This window comes from Gallinula chloropus, assembly GCF_964237585.1.
Source record: "Gallinula chloropus genome assembly, chromosome: 1".
NCBI classification, from domain to species: domain Eukaryota; kingdom Metazoa; phylum Chordata; class Aves; order Gruiformes; family Rallidae; genus Gallinula; species Gallinula chloropus.
This window is the reverse complement of record NC_140085.1, coordinates 142,350,700-142,373,854: the sequence shown is the minus strand read 5'-3', so window position 1 is coordinate 142,373,854 and position 23,155 is coordinate 142,350,700. Positions and strand designations below refer to the sequence as shown.

The 23,155-nt window shown below is 42.2% G+C and overlaps 1 protein-coding gene across 2 annotated transcripts in view; it reads right to left on the bottom strand.

Moving 5' to 3' along the window:
- Positions 1-23,155, bottom strand: part of GABRB3 (gamma-aminobutyric acid type A receptor subunit beta3) — a gene marked incomplete at both ends in the record, with an annotated part of 193,959 nt that overhangs the window by 96,574 nt on the left and 74,230 nt on the right. Inside the window, 3 exons of one of the 2 annotated variants that reach the window (XM_084269653.1) lie at positions 14,499-14,566; positions 14,727-14,818; positions 22,090-22,137. In XM_084269653.1, coding sequence (XP_084125779.1) covers positions 14,499-14,566; positions 14,727-14,818; positions 22,090-22,137 — 208 coding nt within the window. Of the gene's footprint in view, positions 1-14,498; positions 14,567-14,726; positions 14,819-15,027; positions 15,108-22,089; positions 22,138-23,155 lie in introns of those variants that run through there. The other variant, XM_084269654.1, reaches the window with a different exon arrangement.

Below are 23,155 nucleotides of genomic sequence, written 5' to 3'. Positions count from 1 at the left end.
CACAAAACTTCTGCGCATGCTGATAGAAGGGCAAGTTTTAGAAGCACGTCAGCATTTCAGAACTCCAGCCAATATTCTTGCAACAAGTAATACTATTTGCACCTGTATGAAGATGTTCAAGTGAGTACCAGCCATGGCTCTGCTATGTGTTTTTCTGCTTTCAGAAACATAGAGAGGGCAGGATGAGACCTAAATTCATTCAGAACATGGGATTATAGATAGAGGTAACCTGAAAGTTGGGTTTTTTTTCAAAATGGAGATTCAAAGTATTTTCAGAATTTAGTCTTGTAATTATATATAATTCTTCTGCTGTTTTTAACACACTCCCTATTACTTACAACACTGTGGTCCTAGTTTTTTGAGGAATACACACAGGATGGGGGATGTGGCCCCTTCTCTCCCTTTGAAAAGCCTAAAAATTCAGCCTCTGAAACCTAACTGCTTAAAAATTCTAGTCTTGATGTGAAGATCTGCGTGTCTGTAGCTTTCATGCCATCCTATGAAGACACAATGGGATAAGCTGATGGTCGGGATATCAGCATCAGCACTGGATTGCTTTGCTTCTGCCAGTCTGTGTGACAGCCGACAGAAGATGGGCCAAAACCTCTTCTCTTTGACACCGCTGAAATTGTACCACTGCATATAATAGCCAAATTTGACACGTTTTCCCTGGAAAGGAAAGGAAAATGCATTCCTCAGAAATCTGATATGACATAATATGCTAAAATAGTCTCCTCTGGAGTTTTTTCAGTCAATCAATAAAATGTCTTGGAGGAATATTGAATGCGTGTTTTTGAACATGTGGAGACTACAAGTCCTTCTGAATAACTCCTATTGAACCAATGGTTTTTGTGAAAAACAATAAACACACCCTGTCCCAGATGAGAAATGAGAACCAAATAAAATTGAATTTTCACTCCACTATGATCTTATAGTAATGCCAAAATTTAACAAGCCCCCACCACTGCCTTCCTTTCCTGTGTTCTCTAGATCCAATGGAGACAGTCAATTTATAGTAACGCTCACTACAGCAAAAGCTCAGGTTGAAATAAACCAGAAGGTTTCTTTGCAGAAAATCTGTCCCTCAAGTCTTGTAATGATTTGACCCTTCCTATATTTATTTATACGGCACAAATTTGTGTTACACAAGTCAAAATAAACAAAGAAAAGAGCATAATATTATCATTAGAAATAAGCACTTCATGTTTTCAAATAAATTAGCACGCCTGTACTGACAGCCATGCCACAGTAGCAGAAAAGGAGACACAGAAAAGGATTTGAAGCCGAGCATTGAGCAATGAGGCAGGGCAGCCAGCTGTAGGCAAGGGCATCTTGAAGAGTATGAAAAAGCCTAAGTGGCAGTGGGGTGGTTGTGCTGCAAGAAGTGATGAAAAAATATCACATGTCTGACAAAAAGATGACCGGAGAGTAATAGACATGTAGATTGGGCAAGGGACAACAGGGAGAAAAAGATGAAAATATACTGGTAGTCTCAGTAGAAGCCAGGACAAAATCTCGCTGCAGTGATAGATGACCACAGTTCAATGACAGATTGAAAAGTAACCCCGACACTTTCATCCTTTGATTGCCTTCATCAACATTACAACTAGTCAATTCTTCACACACGTTATTTCCATATATCTGAAGATTGATCACTCATCTATGAAAGGCAGTATTTCATTTTGTGTCCTCCAGAAGGAATTAACTAAATCCATCTTCTGAATCTTCAGCATTGTTACTGCATTATTGCTGTGTTTTAATCGAATTCCTCACAAGTGATCTGCCATTAAGCATAGATTCATCATAACATTTTATTTCAGGTTTGCTTTGATTTTATTATCATGAAGGAGGTCACAAAAACGTATCAATGCATAAAGAGACAGGGGATGCATAAAGAGACAGGGGATTCCACCATGCCACCACACATATTAGGGTGTTGAGGATGTTCAGCACTGCTCTATAATGTTATAATCCAACAGCATAGTGTTACAGTGAATTTTAGAACTCATTTATTACCACACTACGCAGTAGCAAGCACCAGCTACTGTCAGGCTCCGAAGGACTAGCTAATTGTGTGCCAGGAAACAGAAAGCTACATCTGTATTTAGCTTAATTCAGCAGTGTTTTCATGGAGAGGAAGGGGTCTCCTTTTCCCACAGCAGGGGGTTTTTTTCTTCTTTTTTTTTTTTTTGGTAGACTACCTTAGGAAAAGGACTAGAAAAATAATGATGAGAAGAATGCAGCCTCCTGCTTTAGAGCACAACAGATGAGAATAATCAAGAGTCAAAAGGGAAGAGAGAAAAAGTTGTGAAGGATTAATGCAGGAGTCTCGTGAGATTTGGTCACTTTCTTCAGCTATTTATAAAAATAAATCTTTCAGAGACTTTTTGGGAGAAGTAGTAACAAATGACGATGACTTATGTCTTAGAGACAGCTTTTCAGTGAGCACCAGCAGTTTAATTAATAGGTATACTTATATCTGAGTGGAGTAATTCTTTTCTCAGTGAAACCACTTTGCACACATAGAAACCTTTGTGTCAGCAGGTTACTAACCAATGTTATACATATGTCTCTGTGGGTAAATTAGGGGAATATAAAGCAAGATTATGAATGAGATCATTTTAGATGTGATTAATGAAGGAAAGGGATAACATCACAAATGTTAGATTATTTCCTTAGGAAGGCTAAGAAAAAGTATCTTATTCAGAGGTTGAAATTGGGTTTTTTTAACATAAAGAAATACTTCATTAATGGATAACAGGATTACTTTATGCAAACTTCTGACTTCCCTTTCCAAATTACAGCAGCAGTATCCAATTCAAAAGGTACCCAACACTACATAAATGGGTATGCCGGGAAAGATGTACAGTATCAACCTTGATGCAGTACTTTACAATCGGGTTAATAATATATGAGCCTGTGACTAAAGTGGTTCTACTGGAAAGATAAGCTGATCAACTACCTTAAATGCATTTTCTAATTCACTGTCCATCCTTTTCCTTCTCTTTTTTTTTCTCCTGCCCATTTAAGGGGCATGGTTATAAAAAAAAAATTGTAGGCAGATAATCAGCATTTTTAAAAAAACTAATCTATTCCCTACCACAACCATTTTTCTGAAGAAAAAAAAATGGAAGAAATGCCAAAGGAGACACCATTTTTTGAATAAAAGGAAATTAAGTATTTCCACCTTAAAATTGATTTTTCTTAATCACCTCTCGTTCATCACACAAACACACAGGTACTGCTAACTACTCCTCTTCACATTTCACAATCCTTTACTGCCCAAGGGCAACCTGCTTTCTCTGTCACACGAGGTAAAGGGCAAGTCCAGTCCAGCTCACTTTGACAATAAACTTGCACCTACATTCTAGTTGCCTAGTGAAGGCTGCGTAAGGGACTGATACTTTCTTTAGTTTGCATCAATGAACAGAGGTAAGGACTTTGGAAACCCTTTGTAGATAGACCATTGGGTGCCTAAACTGAGGTGGACGTCTCCATCTGGATTTAAGTGCATGTTACCTGCCCGGTGCAGCTGTTTTGGATGCTGCCCCAAGCTCCTTCTCCTCTCTGTCTATGGTCTACCGCTTATCTACCAGAGCTTTCTGCTCTGTCATGAAGCTTAACATGCAGCTTTCTAACCATGTGACAAGTCACTACCAACAGGTATGAAGCCAAGCAAAACCAAGAGAGAGAGGTCATCCCTGAGAAACAAGTTTTTAACAGCAGTTTCCCAGCGTGCAGAGAATTTTTCTCCATGTATTACCCCTAGAAAACAGATTCTGAAAGAGCTCCAACGGCGGAGCTGAGTCAAGAGGACGTGCAGGTGGCATTCATCTCACCTGTGTCCAGAAGCCTAACAGACAGGCATTTGGCCCAGGCTGTGGTCCCAGTATGGAGAATGGAAAGAAGCCAGCTCACTGCAGTGAGTTATGTTCTAATACAGGCACCACCAGACAGAAAGGATGTATCGCACTCTGGAGAGTCACAGCTCTCTCACTAGATAAGGTCACTATGTAACTTCATGTGGATGCAATGGATTGCACTGTTTGGATATATCTTGCCAAGTGAATAATGTGGGCCAGGGAGTTCTTGCCCAAAGAACAAGTGGCATGGTACAGTTTTTTACTATCTAGACAAACTTACTTACTTCACAGCACAAGCAGATACATCCGAGTTTCCTACAGGGAATGGACCCCACATGTGCTAACCACCTCAGAGTACTCAAACATAACTTGGGAAAATGCTGAGCCAAATCCATGCTCACACTTAGCATACAGTGGGTGCATGCCTGAGCTCCAGCGCCACGCTCGAGCACAGAGAGCTTGACAGTCTTCAGATTATCAGGAGGATCACAAGTCTTAAATCTAGCAGATCCCTAGCTTTTGGGGTCCTTCTGAAAAAAAGATAAAGGGACATATCTATTCTGCAAGTTCTGTTAATGTTTTGCTATGCAAAATTCCAGTTGGTTTGGAAGATGGTTTTGTTATCTAAATAGAAAGCCTATTTTACATGATTGGAAAATGCTTAGAAAGCCAAGTGTCATTATCTGAATAGCTCAGGAGGTCAGAAGGTAAAGCAAATCACTGCTAGTGCAGAGAAACACAGACATATCACTGTGCTGTATGACCAAAAAAAAAGGTTCGAGTTCATCTCCTGTATCTTTAATGACCAACAAGCCTTACTGCATTACTCAGTACTCCCATCTTGAGTTGGTGTATTCTAAAATTCAGAATTTAAATGCATTTTCATCTTGTCTATTATTTTCAACTTCAACATTTCAGTGCATTTAAAAAGACACAGTGGTGTTGGAAACCACCAAGAAAAATAGTTTTCTGCTTACAAAACAACTTTTGATTAAGCAGAAAAACGGCTGCCACTAGTTTCCCTTTTAGCACTCTGAGTCTGACAGATGTAATTTCTTACTCTTCCAGACTTATTTCCCTACTGAAAAATGTGAGAGGGGCTCAGCTTCCTCACCTAACCAAATTCAGCTCCTGCGAGGGGAAAATCTCAACATATTGATGCTGCACCAGCCCAGTCCTGAAGAGCAAAGGCCCCTGCTCAACCAAGCTCACATGGCATGTGAATCGGATTACACCACAACATTTGACATTATAACTAAGCAATGACCTCACATCCTAAACCTATAATGAATAAGTAACCACCTGAATGGGAGATGTTAAAAATATCCCTGATGTGATCGGGAAATAGCCACGTGTGACTCCAGGGAACAAATCTCTTCAGGTAACTTGGAGGTTAGCCGAGCAGCAGAGCATGATAGTGGTGCTATAGAACATCTCAATTAGAAGAGTAAGGGATGAGCTATTACTGATCACACGGATTTGAGCTTGCTTTTAACGGTTACCTTCTCTGTCCTACATGGATTTGGATACAGGACTCACACAAAATCTACCTGAAAAATCCTCCATAGTTCAAACTGTACACAGAATTTCACAGGCATTAACCTGACGGTGCTGCTAAATACCAGCTGTGTACCAGTTCAGCACAGTCTACTACTCACTTTCGAAAAGGCAGGATAAAGAGAAACAATAGGGGGAATTAATCCCAACTCTAACTAAGGACTGAGCACCTATCCTAGGACAGTCAACTCCTCTCACTGTCTTCTCCATCCTATTACTCTGCTAGCACTTCTAGGCAGACACTGCTGGAGGGCATCATCCTTATTATCTTAAATAACTGTTTTAGAACAAAAAGTATTGTCTTATAGAAGTGCTTCTCTGTGTTAGAAGGAGGCCTGCCAACCAGCTCCAGCAGGATGCTGGTCACACGCTGGATAACACATTTTAAAGCTCATGAACCAAGTGGTATTCAAGGACCCAGCTCCCACTGACACAACCATCCCGCAGAGAGCTCCATATTGACATAACTTCACAGCTTCCAGAAACTGTACTAGCTGCACCAGAGGTACTTCTGGCATCTCTGCAGAGTGCTGTATTGTGCCACGGAGACATACCCATGAACTAATGAAAATTCAACATTCATATTAGTATAAAGAAAAAAGTCATTAACTGCTATTGAACTGCCAATTATCCGCTGTAACTGCAGACCTCCCAGCACAGCTGTTTCACCTTCCCTCTCTGCTGTATGCAATATTACATTCATATTGCAGGTTACATTATCACAGCAACCTGTAACTGGTTCCTAACTGCTGAGAGAACAAATTATTTTGCCAAAATTATTGGTTCAAATCCGTAATAGTGAATAATGAATTAGACATGCTTAGACTTGGGGATTTTTTCCTCGCAGTCTCTGTAGTTATAAAGAACTGTGAAATTCAATTACAAATATTAAATGAGCTCTCCTTTTGAAATGATTCTTCTTCCAGCTAGTTTTTATGACTGTGTCATAGGGGAGAAAAAAGAAAGTTTGTCCTGGATAAGCTAAAACCCCTAATGGTAACTAAATATTACTCAACCTCTTCCACAAAAAGTTTTTATTATCCTTCAGTACTGATGGATTGCACTTTATATTACCTGAGTTTAAATTCTTTATATAATTGAATCTTTATTAAAATGAAAAGTCTGTGGAAAAGTGTATCATCAGTAAATGATCCTAATGCTCTCATGACACCTAAACAAGAAGCACTCTCTCCAAGAGTCTTGAGGCTTGGAGAGTCCCAAGTCACAAATCATGGGAAGTTGCAAGAGTACACTAGAGAAGAATCAGTACACATTTATTTTATTCTTCCTTAAGCATCCACCACTGGTCAGAATCAGTCAGGGCACTTGGCTGGATGCACCTTTAATCAGATGTGTCACAGACGTTCCTGTGCTTGTACACTGTCTTCTGCCAATCATGAGATTTTCTGCCGTGCCTTTTCCAATCGCTAAGCTTTCTGTATGACTACAGACATTATCTGAATAAGCACTCAGTGCATGAATAAAAATTTTCATATAAATATCACTCTGCTTTCTCTCTTTTCTTCTGCCTTCAAAGGAATTTGAAAAATTGCTAGGCAGAGAGTAGGTATAAATCCATACAGTTCCTATGAATTTTCCACTCTGGTTGGACAACTTAAAATGTTGTACTTCTTCTTTACTTGTGCATGATGAAAGGCTGTCAACAGGTAAAAATTACTTATGGTTACATGGACAGAAGTCCTGACCTTGTATGTTACAACTCTTCCTTTTTTTTTTTTTTTTCAGTTTTTTCCCTTTTTTTATGACCAGTATATTTGAAAGGACATGCATGTGATGCCTGTTGCAATCAATGCAATGACACCTGGAACACGAAGAAGATACAGACACAATGCTGGCAACTAATGGCATCTCAGAGGGCGTGGCGTATCTTTATGTCAGTGGCATATATTACAAATGACCTATGGGAGCCTCCTGATCTTCTCCAGCATCAGCACGAAACCAGCAGGGGCATCTGTAGCCACACCAAGACACCTGTGTGTGAACAACTCAGGGGAGCACTGACAGAAAATAATAATTAAATCAGAGCATGGATTCACAGAAATACAGAGCTGGAAAAGATCTCAAAGCACCAGCCAGCTCTCCAGAGGCAAGAGCCACACCACTGGAAGAGTATTTTTCTAGACTCTTCTTGAAAACCTGTGACAAAGCAGATGCTACAACACACGTAGCTAGCTGAAAACTAATCTGAAATCAATTCATTAATTTCTTCAGATCTTACTTCAATTGGTTTTAAATAGCATCCTACTCTCACCATAGCTTCCTACATACTGGGAAATTTATGTCCTCTCTCCACCCTATTTGTCAGTGCCAAACCAACCCATTTAGTTCAACATCGCTGCATATACCCTGTTTTCTAATTATTTTAATTAGACACATTTGTTTTCCTTACTTACACCTCCTGCTCATTTACATCTCCAGGTAAGCCAGTGCAAAAACACTGGACACGGCATTCTTGCTCAGGCTTCCCTAATGGCGGAGGGAGAAATCCCCGTGTCTTGTGAATGACACGACTATTTACCTATTAAAAAGTAGGATGTATCCTTTTTCAATTGTATTGCACTTCTGACTGGGATTAACTTTTTCACTTGCTTTACGCTGGTCCACTAAAACCTCTACAACCTTTTGTTTTTCTGCATTGCTGCTTAGCCAATTCCTTCTCATTTTAAATACTAGATTCTTCCTTCCCTACAAAATGCAGTACTTTGTGCTTGCTCCTTCTTTATTTAGGGCCATTTCTCTAATTTGTAAACATAATTTCTAATTCCCTTTTTGTCCCCTGAAATGTTTGCAATCGTTCCACATTGATGTCATCACAGATTTCATTTATTTCATCATCTAAGTCAGGATGATTCAACCTTGGCAGCTGGAGCTGGCTTTTAAAAAGCCTATTGCCACCTTGCAGTAACATTAACTACCTCCTTGTCTCTGCACAGGCAGGTATTTCTTCCCCTTCACAGGAACCGCTTTCCTCTGCGGATAAGCAGAAGCCTGTCATCAATTCCCCTGGTCAAACAGGAATCATTCCCCTATCACACCGTCTGCTACGAGCTCTTGTCAACAGGAACTATGAGACATGACAGGAGTGGAAAGAGGGAGTCAGGCAGGCTGGGGGATTTCACAGGTACTGTCCTGAGGAAGAAAAATGGAAGGGGACGAAAGAGAGGATTAGAAGGAAGGATGCTCTTGTTGCCTGCTGGCAACTTGAAGGCAGGTAAGCTGCTCAGATAGATTGTCCTTCAGGAGCAGCGCCCGCTGCTGCCAGCTCTTTGTGGACAGCTGCTGGCTTATCACCCGCACAGTGATAGCACTGCAGGGCTATACTGGCCTCTGGAGATGCTTCCCTGCTTGGGCAATATTTATTTCTTCTTCTTCTTGTTTTCTTTTTCTCATCTATCACATGCATACATATATATATATAGACACAGACACACAAAATGATTTAGATGCTTTGTCTGCCATATCTATTTAGTATTATCTAGCAGTCTCGCTGTGTATGTTAAATTATAAAATATATAAAAGCAAAAATCAGTATGTATTCTATTTTATACCCTTGTGATTTGTGCTCAAGTTATAAGCACAGCACACATGAATCTTCTAGCTAGAAAACTTGTGTTTGCAATAAAAATGATTATGTAATCACTCTATTAGTACAACTCATTTAATTTCTCCATCTGAATCTTCAAAGTGAAGTATGTCACAACTCGTTATGATTTCCTGCATGACGTAACTTTGAGATTCTGTTTGTAAAGTACTTGGAAAGTAGCTGTTTATGGCAGGAAATAATAAACTACATATTCAACAGGAAACGTAGGTTAATTTACACTGCCTAGCTGCAGCCACTCAAAGACCAACCAAGTTGCCTTGACTCCACAGCCTTTCAGGAAAGAAGGACACCTATCAGAAGGACAAATCCTACAATCTTTTTTTTTTAAAAAAAGCAAACCAAAAATCCAAACAAAACCCCACACATGTCTAAGATATCTCTGAACATAGTGCCTATATCCTCCCAAATCCAGAAGGAGCCTGAAGGCTGAACTTCTTGGTTGGACAGCTAGGGAACAATTATTACCTAAGAAAGGGTTCCTGGTGCCATTTTGGATGTTCTGGATTATGCAAAACCTCTGCACTGGCCTGACATGTACAGCACAGGATCTATAGGGGGCCCCCGCCCTTCTGGAGAGGCATCTGGAGTCCAAACAGGATACCTTGAAGTGCTTTAAGTATCTCAGAAGTGCTGTCTTTATTTTAAGATAAATAGCTCTCTGGATTACATCACCCGTATGGACAAGAATAAGATTCAGTTGTTTCAACTTCAGGAGCTGGTGTCGGTCTAACACATGTGCACAGAGCACACAGACGTGGCCAGGGACTTGCACCAATCTGGAGTGGAAATTTTAAGTATGACGCCATGAAGCCAAAATGACAGTTGACACCTTTGCCTAAGCATTCTGTTATAGATCCCCATTAACTACAGCTGTAAAGCGTAGCAACCCAGCTCTCATTCAGACATCAAATTGTATACCTCCCAATTTACATGAACTGAACCCCAGTCTGTAGACATCTAAAGTAAGATGTGAGAAATCTCATCAACAGAAGTACGGAGGTCTTGTACCTTCAGTACTTCAGGTGAAGTATGAATTAGTTCACTTAAAAATAATTATTTATGCATTGCTGTCTGAGGAAAGTAGACAGACAGTATTTGCCCTCGGTGAGCAAGAACTTTAATTGACCTTAGAGCAGCATCTAAAACACAGTTTGTCAGAAAGGTGTCAAAATTGCTGTAAAATTCAGCAGGCACCCAATGAAGTCCATGTGCATACTTGCAGTTGTAGAATGGAACATATAAAAATGAAAAATGACAGTGTTAGCATAGAACAGCTTACATCTTTTTCAGAAATAACAACTCCTAATTTTCCAAGTACAGGTATTCTCAAAAGAGCAGGATGACTATCTAGCCAATGATTCCTCCTGGATTTTGCAGGTTTGAGTTTAATTTTATCAAAATTAGAGCCTTTGAAAAATTCTGTCCATACACAAAGAGAATGCAGACAGCACTTTAGAGAGCTGTAGCACAAGTTTCCTTTCTTACAGGAGATCATACTATCCTCTGCAAAACATTATCTCTAAGGAGAAAGGTCCATTTTTGCACTGATCCCCTCATTTCCTCTATCCATTTTATAGGTTTACCTCCCATAAACTACAAACTACATTCTAAAATGATGGGAAAATGAAAGCACGGCACCTTAGTCTCACAGCTATAACAACGAGTTTAAAGAGGGGGTTATTTGGAGACTCAGCATATTGATTATTTAACTTCCTAAGGATAAAAAGCTGCAGGAGTATTTGGGTTCTTGAAAATTATATGCCTGGAACTAATGCATTTGATTCACAGAGCAAATATTGAACAAGAATCAGCCTGTAAAAATATTACAAACTGTGGATCCTGTCAGATTGGAAATAGGCTGGCAGAGTAGTAAAAAGCACAGGAACTATTTCTTGTTCAATGTACATCATGTAAGCAAAAGATACCTCTAAAACACAGCAAGTACAGAACACAATCAACCCAAATCATGTAAAATGATCAATTACAAAGCTAAATTACTGAAATCTGACAACAGTAATCTTCCAAACCCTTTATTTGCAAAACAACTTACAGCATTTTTCTCAGTATTACTTCTGCTATTATTGATTGGTATTTTGTTTGGAGATGTACATTACTGTACATTTTACAAGCATTTGCAGCAGTTTTAAATGCAATTATTGGAGGTATGCACAAAAACAGGAAGGTGGTTAAGCACCCAATTACAGGTATAATTTGTGAAATGGCCAAATAATAATGAGAAAGCATGCCCGGGTAAAGCAAGGAAATAAAGCATGTATGGAGATCTCCTTATATATTTCTATATGTATATATGTTTATGTGTAGATCATTAACAGGCTGCAGCCCTTCCTTTAACAATGCATTTCTTGCATACCACTTCTTTAATTCATTCTTGCTACCACACCTGTAACTCAAGGTATAAATATCAAAGCATGTTATCTTTGCTTCAGAAATGTTTAATACTTTGAGTCTGATGCAAACAGTATAGCAGAGGAACAATTTCGATAATGCTACTCAGTATTTTCAAGATTATATGAGATTGAATAGAAACTGCTTATTTAAAACTTTTCAGTAAAACAATTTGATGCTGTGCAGTCCTGATACTTGCATCAGTCCTCCTGATCCAGTTTAGCATTTCAGCATCAAAAGTAAAGGAAAATGTGAACTCTTCCATGTAATCTGAGGAAGATGCACATTACTACTCAATAAGTCCATTCTAAAAAAAATAGCTACAGGTAGCTTGGATGCTTGGAGGGCAAAGGATTTTTAAAAACTTGCACCAGAAAGACTAAAAATACACAAATATATATATTTTTAATGCCAGAAAGCCAAATTAATAACTAGTAACTGAAGATGCATAGAGGAATATATTATATGTAAGCCTACAGTTTGATTAAGAATAGAAGAGAGCATGATACAGGCTGTAATTGTTGTTACAAAGAATTGTCATATCACTGAAAGCTACATTAAATGCTCCCAATAAGGCTTTATTATAATAAAGCTTTCTGTAATAACTTTTTATTTATATTCATAAAATTGAAGAATGTTAATTCTCTAGTTATTTTATTTTTAATATAGAGATGAATTTTAACAAGCTAATTTATAAAAGGTTACACCAATGTCTAGATTTAAATCAAATGAATTAATGTCCACATACCACAGTTCACAGAGAGAAATTCTTGTAAGACATTTCAATAGCTGATGAGGCTAAAGGTCAATGCTCACAATATCTGCTTAGAATTAAATGAAAGAACAGGTCAAAGATTAAAAGTTTAGTTGGTAACCAGCATGAAGTTCAAGAGCTATGCCTCAGGTCTTCAAACAAACTGTGATTTATTTTTTCCACTTCCAAATCTCTATCTTGGAGTGTATACTTCAGTAATCTTGAAAAGATCATGTGATTCATCCTTATTCCTTGTTTCTTGATATTTACTCAAAAATCTTTGCAGATCAGCATAAAGTTACCCAAAACAAGTGGAAGCAACCACCTCAATACTTGAATATAGCTGTGCGTAGTCAGAGATTACTTCTTGCACAGGGAGAAGAAACAAGCTCAGCCCAAAGTCCAGTTGTAGTAAGGTGTTCACCAACCAGAAGCCCTTTTTGATCACCCTTCCTTAAGTAGATTAACACAGTTTTTGTAACAATAGTACTTTAGCGACTCCCTTCAGAAACATGTATTTGTTTCTGTTGCAAGATGTATACTGAAACTTTTCAAACTCTTAATTGCCCCATGAGAGGACATGAAAAAAAACCCTCTTTACAGCTCTGGCAACTACTGGGAAACGTCGGGCATTGACTTGTGGGCCAGCTAGAAACTAAAGGGAAAGAAGAGGATGGCACCCATCCTCTTGAGGAGCTCTTCTCTTATTCAAGATCTAATTACCCAGTCTAGCAGAACAACAAGCAGTGTAATTACTTACTTTTCCTTACATCCCTGCTATAGTGGATTGGACAAGTTGTTATTTAAACCTAACAGGCTTTCCCACAGCTGGTGGTTGGGGGGGGAGGACGACACAAGAAAAGCACCATCATGTTCTCTCCAATCTCAGTCTGCCTTTCAATGATATTTATTGCTTATGTGACACTTCACATACACAAAGCGTTATATATTAATTTAATGCGCAGTGTAGCGCTCCCCTAAGTGTGAAGTACAGCCAAAGGTGGGGAAGGTGGCACTGGGGATAGTAAGTCAGGTTTTCAATTATTCATCAAAAACTCAGCTTTTTTTTTTTTTTGGAGAAGGAATCCTACAGGTACAAAAAGAAAAGTCTGTGGAATATATAAGGTGTCTCCGCAGCTGCCTGAATTTGCAGGAAGCCTAAAATAAACTCTTCTAAGTGAGAGCCGTCTTATTCATCCTTCCTGGATGAGTAGAAAGACAGCAGGAGCACTTTCAGCTGAAAACAGGTAACCGCATCTCCGTTAAAGCCATTTTTTTAAAAGACTGGAAGTAGAGCAAAAAGTTTCTATCCTAGAATTTTGAGTGGAGTGGGTGAAAGAAGGGGGAGGATTAAGGAAAACACACAGACCCTGTGTAAAGCCACGCTATGCCAGCTAGTAACACTGCAACAGTGCACTGAAGGAAGGGTGGGTGCTGGTGTTAGTGTCATATTTACTGGAAGAGAGCTCAGCTTCCAAACATGCAGATTATTCTTTTTAATGCCATAAATATAACTACAGAATAGCAGAGCAGACCGGCCTTTTCACCGCAGGTTTGGAAAGGGAACAATCCGAGATACAGGCAGAGTAAGTCATTTGCCCAGCAGCATGAGGAAAAAAAAACCCATCTGAGACGTAGGATTAGGACAAGAAACAGCCATTCTACCTTCCAACCCCAAACTACGCAGACCCGGGGACCAAAGGGCAGAACCGCACCAAACACCTGCCTCTTCCCCAGCGAACCTGGCAGCCCCGAACACCATCCCTCTGCCACAGCAAGATTACAGTCCCCCCGAAGCCCGCAGGCAATCGCGCCGGCTCGGGAGGCACGACAGTAACTGACACGCTCGCACATGTCGAGAGTTTATCGCCACCGTCACGCTGCGTTTCTGGGATGCCCGAACCGCGCAAGAAGCCGGGAGATGCCGACGGCCGCGGCCCTCCGCCACCGGCCCCGGTAACACCGTCGACCTCTGTCACCAGCCCGCTCCGCTCCGCACCCCGCCGGCTGCGGGGCCGCGGCTGGCGCCGGAGGTCCGGCAGAGCCGGGAGGAAACGGAGAGGTGAGGGCGGGGGTGCTCAGGCGGCCCGGCACCCCCGGGCTCGGCCGGGACAACGCATACCCGCCGGCAGCGGGAGGGGAAAGGGGGAATAAAGTTTGCAGGTGGAGACGGCAGCGCTCGGCGACCCGCTCAGCTCGGCCGCCGCGAAGGGAGCGACGGGGAACGGGCGGCTGTGACCCCGCCGGGCAGCAGCCCCGGCGCCGGCTGGGCTCCCCCACCCCCGCTACTCACCATATTGACTTCGGAAACCATGTCGATGCTGGCGATGTCGATGTTCATCCCCACGCAAACGGGCGGACCTGCGGGCAGAGGAGACCGTTACCGGGGACCTGGCGGCCAGAGGGACCGCGGCAGCGGGGGTGCGGGAGCCGGCTCCGCCGTGCGGGAGCGGCTGAAACCCCGGGGCGGCGCGGAGGGAAGGGGGGCTCCGGGCGGCGAACCCGGGCAGTGGGGACTCACCTCCGAAATCCGGCCGGAGGCGGATGTCGTAGCCTTTCAACAATTTATCCACAGTTTCTTTCACGAAGGACATGTTGCCGGGATCGTTCACACTGTGGGGGCGAGAGACGGGGAGGGGGGGGTGGGAATCAGGAGGGGGAGGCAGAGGACGGGGTGCGGGGAGACGGGGGTGACGGAGGGAGAGAAAAACGGGGGGACGGGGTCGGGGGGGGGGGGGGGAGTGGGGTGGGGAAGGAGCGCATCAGCTTGTTCCCCTGGCGAAACGCATCCCGCCCCGCCGCCGGGGTATGCTGGCTCCTACCTCTGGGCGCAGCAGACCACGGCCACCAGGACGGGAGCGGAGAAGATCCCGAAGATCCTGCCTCCTCCAAAGCCCCACATCCCTCCGCTCCGTGCTCTCTCCGCGCAGCAGCAGCCGCCGCCGCCGCTGCGATTCGGCTGCCCCAGCTGCCGCTGAGGAAGAGGCGGAGGCGACAGTCCTCGTCCCCCTCCCACCCCCCCCCCTCCCCAAAAATAATAAAACAACAATTCCCCCACCCGCTGCCCCGGCACCGCTGCCCGGCCGGCGGGAGCCTCCCGCGCACCCGGCAGCGCCCACTCCGCGGCCGGACGCCGCCGAGCCCCGGAGGAAGCCGCCCTCCGCCGGAGCCCGGCCGCCTGCCTACCCTACCCTCCCCTCCCCTGCGCCCGCCGTCCCCGCACGCCGCCGCACGCCCCGCCGCCTTCCCGCCAGCCGGGAGGGGAGGGGAGGGCGCCGCCGTTCCCCCCTCCCCGGCGGAGAGCCCGGGGAGGGGCACCGTGGGGAGCGGGGTTGGCCGGGGCTGGTATCAGGGGGTGGTGACTCCCGCGGCACCCGCCCTGAGGCAGGGGTGTCCCCTTGCAGCCCCCGCAGGGGGCTCTCCGCAGGCTGTTCCTTCTCTTCGGGAAGGCCAGGACATCCCCGCGGTGGGAGCGGGACCAGGGCAACTCGCCGGGACCTACCTGGAACCGGGTGAGAAGGGGGGCTGCCCGCCCGACGCCGGGCCGGGCTGAGAGCGTGGGGGCCTGGCCTCAGCTATGGGACAGACAGGCCGCCCTACCCTGCCCCTCGGCCTGCCCCAAGAGGGGTGACTGCGCCCACCCGCCCCTCAGCGTGTCCTGGGAGCCGTGCCGGGTGGGAGGCCCCTGGGGCAGGAGAGGGGGCTGGGCCGGGACCCTATCCCGGGCAGGCATGGGGTGGCGGGGTGCCCCAGCCACGGCCAGGGGTGTGGTATGTATGGAGAGGCACTGGGCTCTTCAGACAAGCCTGGGTGGGTGCCATCGACACAGACATAGATCATGTGTTTTGCCAGACAAACGTTGTGTGGGGCAGTGATGAAGGGCAACTGCGCTGGTATCAAAGGGACGCAGGGTGAGAGCTGCGGGCTCTCTGTTGTGGTGCCTGTGAGCTTCTGGGTGCTCTTAACTTTGTATAAATCATTGCTTGGGATGGAGACAGCACAGTTGTTATTATTGTTAACCTCCTTCCAGGTTAATTAGTCCTTTCAGCAGGACTAATTGGCATGGAAACAGAAGCACGCTGACTTGGCTATATTGCTTTTGATTCCAGAGCCAGCTCCTTCTCGGTGCCAGACCTCTTCACCATGCTCTATCGATGGTGTAAACATGCACTTAGCCAGCTCCCGCTCCTGGTTAAATTGCAGTCGATGTCTGCTGGTCCGTGACAGCATTTCACTAGTCAAGGGAGAAAAGCACTGTCTCTTTTTTGCACTTTTCCCCTTACCTTTTGCTTCTACATACGCTCTTTCCTGAGACAAACTGCCAGCAAAAGGATGGATACTTGAGGAATGTTGTGGTGTTGTGTACAGGTCAGAAAGCATGGATGGCTTTTCGTCTCTGCTCAACAAATTCTTAAAAAAGAAAGACAAGTGCCATCCATGGCCTATGTCCTGACCTCGTTGCTGTTGTAGTTAATAATAAAACTCCAATGAAAGGAGGAGCAGGCTCAGTTTTAAAACCAGCATAAACCCCTATAGTCAATAAGAAAAAATATAGAGAAACTAACTGAGCATTGCCAAATCTTGTGATTTCGCTTTAAGTCATGCAATATTTGGATTCTTAAAGAGTGCCATAATTAGTATGATTATAAAGTAAGTGAAAATCTTAGCTTTCAGTTAAAAACTAATAAGGCTTATGATGAAAGCTTGAGAATTGTGATACAAAGCATACATGACTCAAGGGCTCAAAAAGAAGAAAAATAATACATAGATGTGTTATATTTAGATAATATATATATGTGATTTGAGGGCCATGGATCCTGATTTTTCTTTAATGATATGGGTGGGCGGTATTGAAAACTAGTTCTTTCAAAGACTCAAGTGAAAGTGAATTTAGGGAAGGGTATCAACTCAGTTCTTTCCCTGTAAGTGCTGAAAGAAAGTATCGACTGAAGAAAATATTTCTTATGAAGAATTTAACATGGTTTAAAAGTGCCTTTAAGCACTAATAACATTTCTTAAATAGATTGTTGGGTTTATAACAGAAATAAAATTTTTTAAAGGAAGCTACTTCTGATTAATGTGCTATCCCGGAACTTTGGAAAGATATCTGAGGTACGAATGAATCAACAGTGCTTTAGTCTGCCATATTTGATCACTTAAATTAAGTACTTTTCTTCTTGATCTTTCAGAGCAACTGTTTCCTTTTACTTGTGGGTAGTTTAAAGATAATCCAGGCTGGAGCTGATGGGACAAGGAAGTAGATAGTGGGATATGGAGCATTTCTTCCTTGGGGCTTTGGATTCCATTAGCCTTAACAGTAACTGAAAGATGCCAAAAATTACAAACAATCAATGATTTTCATGAAAGGTGTCTTGACTTCTCAGTCATGGGGCGTTTATGGTGGAAACAGCGCTTTGGGTTTTGCCTGCAGGAAGGACTCGGAACAAAGCTGCTGTGGCAACAGTCTAAAGGTAAGACCCAGCAAAGCCCTGCATAGTGAGGAGTATCTAAGGAAATGGAAGCAAAGACTTTTGGGGAGCCATTCAGTGTTTCCAAGATGAATAAAATGGGCAGGGACATAGACTCCTTGTCCTACCCTGAAATTCATCACCCTGACTTTTCTCCTGGATTTAGGCTCCGAAACATCTCCTTTCAAAAAGCAAACAGGTTATTCCAAGATGTGGCAGGAAGGAGTCTGAGCACTGGTATTCACCAAAGCAGAGCACACTGTCAGAACCTGCATGTTCTCCATCCAAGAAGATCCCAAGAATGCATCACCCGATGCCAGCCCAGACTGCAGTAGCTTGGGGTGAGGTTTTCATCTCTGCTGCTTGAAATGTGCCGCTTCTCAGCACACAGTTAAGTAGGGCAGAGAGGGAAAGGGTTAACGTGACTCTCTGGCGTAGTGATTTGGCTCTTATTTATGAAGTACTGTTATTTCATAAATAATCCAGTAATTCATGAATTAATTACTGGATAAAATAAATCAACATTCAGTGGTGTAAGGAACGGAACCCGATTCTCTGCTCCCCCTTGGTGCCTTCATCATCGCTCATGCTCACTCTTGCTCTTTTTCCAGCAAAATATACAGTAAAATTATCCCTGTAAAAGATGAGACTTCTAATGTTGTAGTTCAGGGACTAGTATTCATCACTGTTTCTACTACTTTGGGGAATGTTCCAGCCTCTGGGCCACCAGACAGTTTAAGATCTATGCTCCCAATTAAATTCTGTTCAATAAGGTAAGCACAGCGATACTCTTTTCTTCCTTAGCATTGCCAATATTGGTAAAGGCCGGTTCAGAAACAGAAAAGTCTAAACTGCAAAGGCAAGCATTACATGTGAAGGAGCAAAAGGATTGTCCTTGGGCCAATGCAGATAGATGTGGAAGAATACACCTGCCAGGCTTACATGTGAAAGAAGTCCTTGGGGTGAGTGGGGTTGAAATGTTGCCATCAGCTATGTCTGGCTTAGCAGGCACCAAGGCTGGTCTCTAGAGCAAAACTGCTGTTGCTGAGGACCTGACACCCACACCATACACACTGTGGTTGGAGTGGGGTTTTTTTTTCCCCTTAAGAGATGTTCTAATCTTGTCCCATAGATGAGATGCTCGTTAGTGGTTGGACCCCATTCAGTGTGCTGCTGGGGTGAGCTTTCCAGCTCAGTGTTGTATGAAAGGAAATGAATTCACGTGCTGTGAGACTGCTCTGAGATGTGAACCAGAGCACGGTAAGTGGGGATGATCAAATGATTCACTTCACAAGCACAGTCCTGGTCTGCGCTAAAATGCTACGTAGAGGCGCCCATCACCTCCTTTCAGAAGGAGCTGGAACAGGTCGCGCTCAGCCTTCGTTAAAGAACAGGGATTGTTGAAGGCAGAGGGATTGCAATGAGGAGCCACTCAACATTTTGGAACAAATTCCAGTTTTCTTCATCATTGTCAGTACTAGTGGAGATACCGAAGAGGAGGGAATGACAGGCAGGCTGGAGAAGAGGTCTGCTCACAGCTGATGCATTTGCAGTGCTACCACTATCAGTCACCAGACTGTAGGAGAAAGACTGCCTTGAGAATCAGGGAAGAAGTATTTGATCACACCAAGCAATACATCACTGAGCTCTTGCACTGGAAAGTGGTGGTGAGGGTTTACCTGACAAAATGAACAGAACCAAACTTACACACTGAGGTCAGAATCACTTATCAGAACGTTTTCTTTTTCATTTTCCTCTCTGGCTTGTCTGTCAGCTAAATGATTTTGACAAAGATCCAGTCTTGTCCTGAAGCAAACTGCAATCACAGAGGGTTCAGGGATACAAAAGAGAGACAGAAACTAAAAAAAAAGTGGGAAGAACTGCTGCTGCAGCTGAAGTGGTGTCTTCTGAGGAACACAGGGCATTAATCTTACTAGGCTGATACCCATGCTGCTGCTTACCTATTCTGCCTTGCAGCAGTTTTAATAGCCTGCCGGTTTAACCTGCTGAGAAGGTGTAATTAATAAAACTGGCTGGGACAAAACCCACAAGAAAATTTTCAACTCTTCCTGATCCCCCCTCCCCCAAGCTGACTTCTATTTCCCTTTATGAAATCAAAAGTTGAGGACCATTTTTGCCAAAATATAATTCAATGGAAACTATACATTTCCTTCAGAAAGATCAGCTTTCTTACCTTCTGTCCTACAGTATCTCAGCAGCAGCAGAGTTTGAGAGTGACAAGAGGATACCAGGGAGGGGATATGCGGCACCAGGGCTCGGGGAACACTCTGCACTTTTGACAGTTTCCTAGGCTGTGTTTTGCCTGTTCAGGTAACAGGCAGTGGTTCTTGGACATACTATGTGAGGAAAACAATACTATAATTATCTACTATGTATATTTATCAGAAAACATGTGTAATACTTGCTGGTGTTGAGTAATACTCTACAGTTGATGCTGAGTTTGTACCTGGCAGTGAGTTTATACTCTTTGTCCTCATTTCTTTAGGGCAGATTGCAAACAGTGTTGCATGAATCCGTTTGCTTTGGTTGCATAATTTGCTGGTTTTCATTTAATTATATAGAAATATTAATGTTGTTATGTCAACAGTTCTTATATGGTGGAGATCTGAGTATTTCAGTGAGCCACATAAAAATAAGGTGTTAATCGATATGAGTAATGGGGACAAATTTGCCTTTAATAAGAGGCTTGACCCAAATTGTTTTGAACTGTTGTTTAATTTTCAGATGGTTATTTTTCTTCATATTCAAGAATATAGAACAAAAATTTGCATTATCTGAATGAATTTAAAAGAGAATTCCTGCAATATGCCGTTCCTTATGCAGCAAAACCTCTGGATTATGCACATAATGAGTCAGACACATCAAAATAAAAATCCATTGACACTTTGGCAGAGGAAGAAATAATCAAGGCTCTTTATAACTCACATCATAAAGATTAATGATTATGCACTGAAATAACACAAATACATTAGAGAAGCCTGTGGTGCTTTAGAAGTACTATTCTTTAAGTCTCTGTCCTGATGAAAACAGAGTTTATTTAGAAAACCAGACAAGTAACTGAGTTATTTTTCTTACTGTAACTGGAATTGACGAAGAGCTATTTTACATAGGACTTCTTTCTTAAGAGTTTGTGTTTGGGTGTTTTCATCTAAATGCCTTTGTCAGGAGGGCATTATTGTTAACAAAACAGTACGCAGCAGTCACCTTTTTTCTTTAAGGTTAGATAAAACCAGAAGGATAAAGCCCATTTCTTTGGGTTTTCATATTTATCCATCTCTTTATGAGTCTCATTTGTACTAATTATTATTTATGCATTTTTTTCACTCTAGCAGCTAGAAGTCCAAGTCAAGACCAAAGCCTCATTGTACAAGAGATTATATGGACTGAGGAAGACAAGGGCGAGTTGTTGCATTGCTGGTATTTAGTATTACGTATATTTAAAGGAAGATCAAGTCAGGATCCTAACTGAAGCATCTGTGTGAGGGTTATCTAAAACATCAAGAGCTGTTGGATCCCTACATTTCTACTCAAGCGTCCCTTTTTTAACAGTGGAAAAGTAGAAAGACAAAGAATAAACACTGGGGTGAGGTGGAAAGAAAACCATTTCTATGTGCAAACACTCCCATTTAAAACAGGATAAGCAATGGGAAGGAAGTGAAGTGAAAGGACTTGGCATGAGTCCTGATTTGCTAATATTAGGAAGAATTCTGGACGTGATAATTTGGAGTAGCAAAGAAGCAGCTATGGGAAGAATAAGCTGAGTGATGTATATCTTGTTGTTATCCTTTGCACAGTTTGGTGGATTGGGTTTTTTATTTATGCTAAGGAGTACCCTTAACAAGAAATAGTCCATGAAGGATGAGGGGAAAGGACAATCTTAAGAGAGAGGAGTGTGGAGGTGTGTTTACACAGAGGCTGTGTATCCACAGCCCTGCTCTGCCAAGACAGCACTCTGCTGGTGGAAGTGCCTCCGAGTCTTTTTAAATGCATCCACTTTTCCCTAGGCTGTGTCAGCCAGCCCTTCACCCTCATTCCTCAAACACTGGCGTTGGAAGCAGCCATGGGTAAGCTCCTAATAGGCAGATCAGGATGGCGGGCCATATTCCATCTGTGGAATAACATGTACATTAAGCTGGCTGTGTAACTGCATTTTCTTCATCATATGCACTGTATATAAAGGGAAATCACTGTAGGTAAAGGGGAGTCATTATTAGGTGGATGCAGAATTTTGGCTATGATGTTCTAAACTGTCTGTCATTCTGCCTTAATTTAAAGATTACTTTGTGGCAGAGAAAAAAAAAAATTAAATGTTAACAATAATTTTCAACATTTCAAAGGGTTAACATTCCACTTACAGAGAAGAATCGCAGTTTTAAAGTGCTTTTTGTTACTCACCTTGTGTCATAAATTGCATACAGTTTTTTGTTTTCTTCAACTGCATTCCTAAAAAGAGAGAAAGAGAGAATATCATTTGCATGCTCTGTGTCCATTGCCAAAACAAAACATAGTTTCGGGACTTGAAGGTTTTTCAGACCATCATTGTAGAATTTAAGAGGGGAAAAAAAATCTATAAATTGACTGTTCAACCCCTGACATAACAAGATTGTAATAATCTTTTGGAGATTGTCTAAGTGGGTTTTTAATTATAGATCCATGACTCTGTTGCCAAGAAATGAAAAAGGAAAAAAATAGTCACTGCTTTTGTGAAAAACACAATGCAACAATATGGTTTCAATAGAGCTATGTGAATAATTTTCAGAAAAGGTTTCTAATTGATCCAGATGAACATTATCCAATTCCGTTATTTCATTAATTTTTTTATAAGCCAAATGAAAACAATGCACTGAAGGCTAATGCAATGCATTAAATGTAAAATGAAATACTTTATCTCTGATGGTTTTAATACTTTTATGTGTGTTTAAACATTGAGGTTGTTGAAAAAAATAAAATACTGAAAATATTGAAAATTTGAAACTTAAGTCTTTATTTTTGAGCTTTTAAAATTGAAATCCACATGGCTTTGCAGAATACACTTTACTGTCTTTAACTAAAAAAAAATGAGATTTTATCCTGAAATTTTTGTTGGACTATTTCAAATATGTTGACAAGTTGACAGTTGGATTTGATGATCTTAAAGGTGTTTTCAAGCCTCAGTGATTCTACGTGGGAGCAAAGGACTCTTCTGAAGTAGTATCACTGACTTAAGAGAGAAGAAGAGGAGATATTGTCTGAAATATGTTGGCTTTTCTGGAATCAGCAATAAAATATAAGTTTTAGCTAAGTAGTTTCTGAGAAGGCGTGATGAATGTAAGGGGCACTCCATAATAAGTATTGATTTGTATCTTACAATCTGATTTATGTCTCTCCACATTACTTTACCTGTCTGCTTAGAGAAGTTAAAGAGAAGCAACTAAAAGCATGGGGTAAATGATCCTGAGTTTGAATGCATTAAGCTCCACTT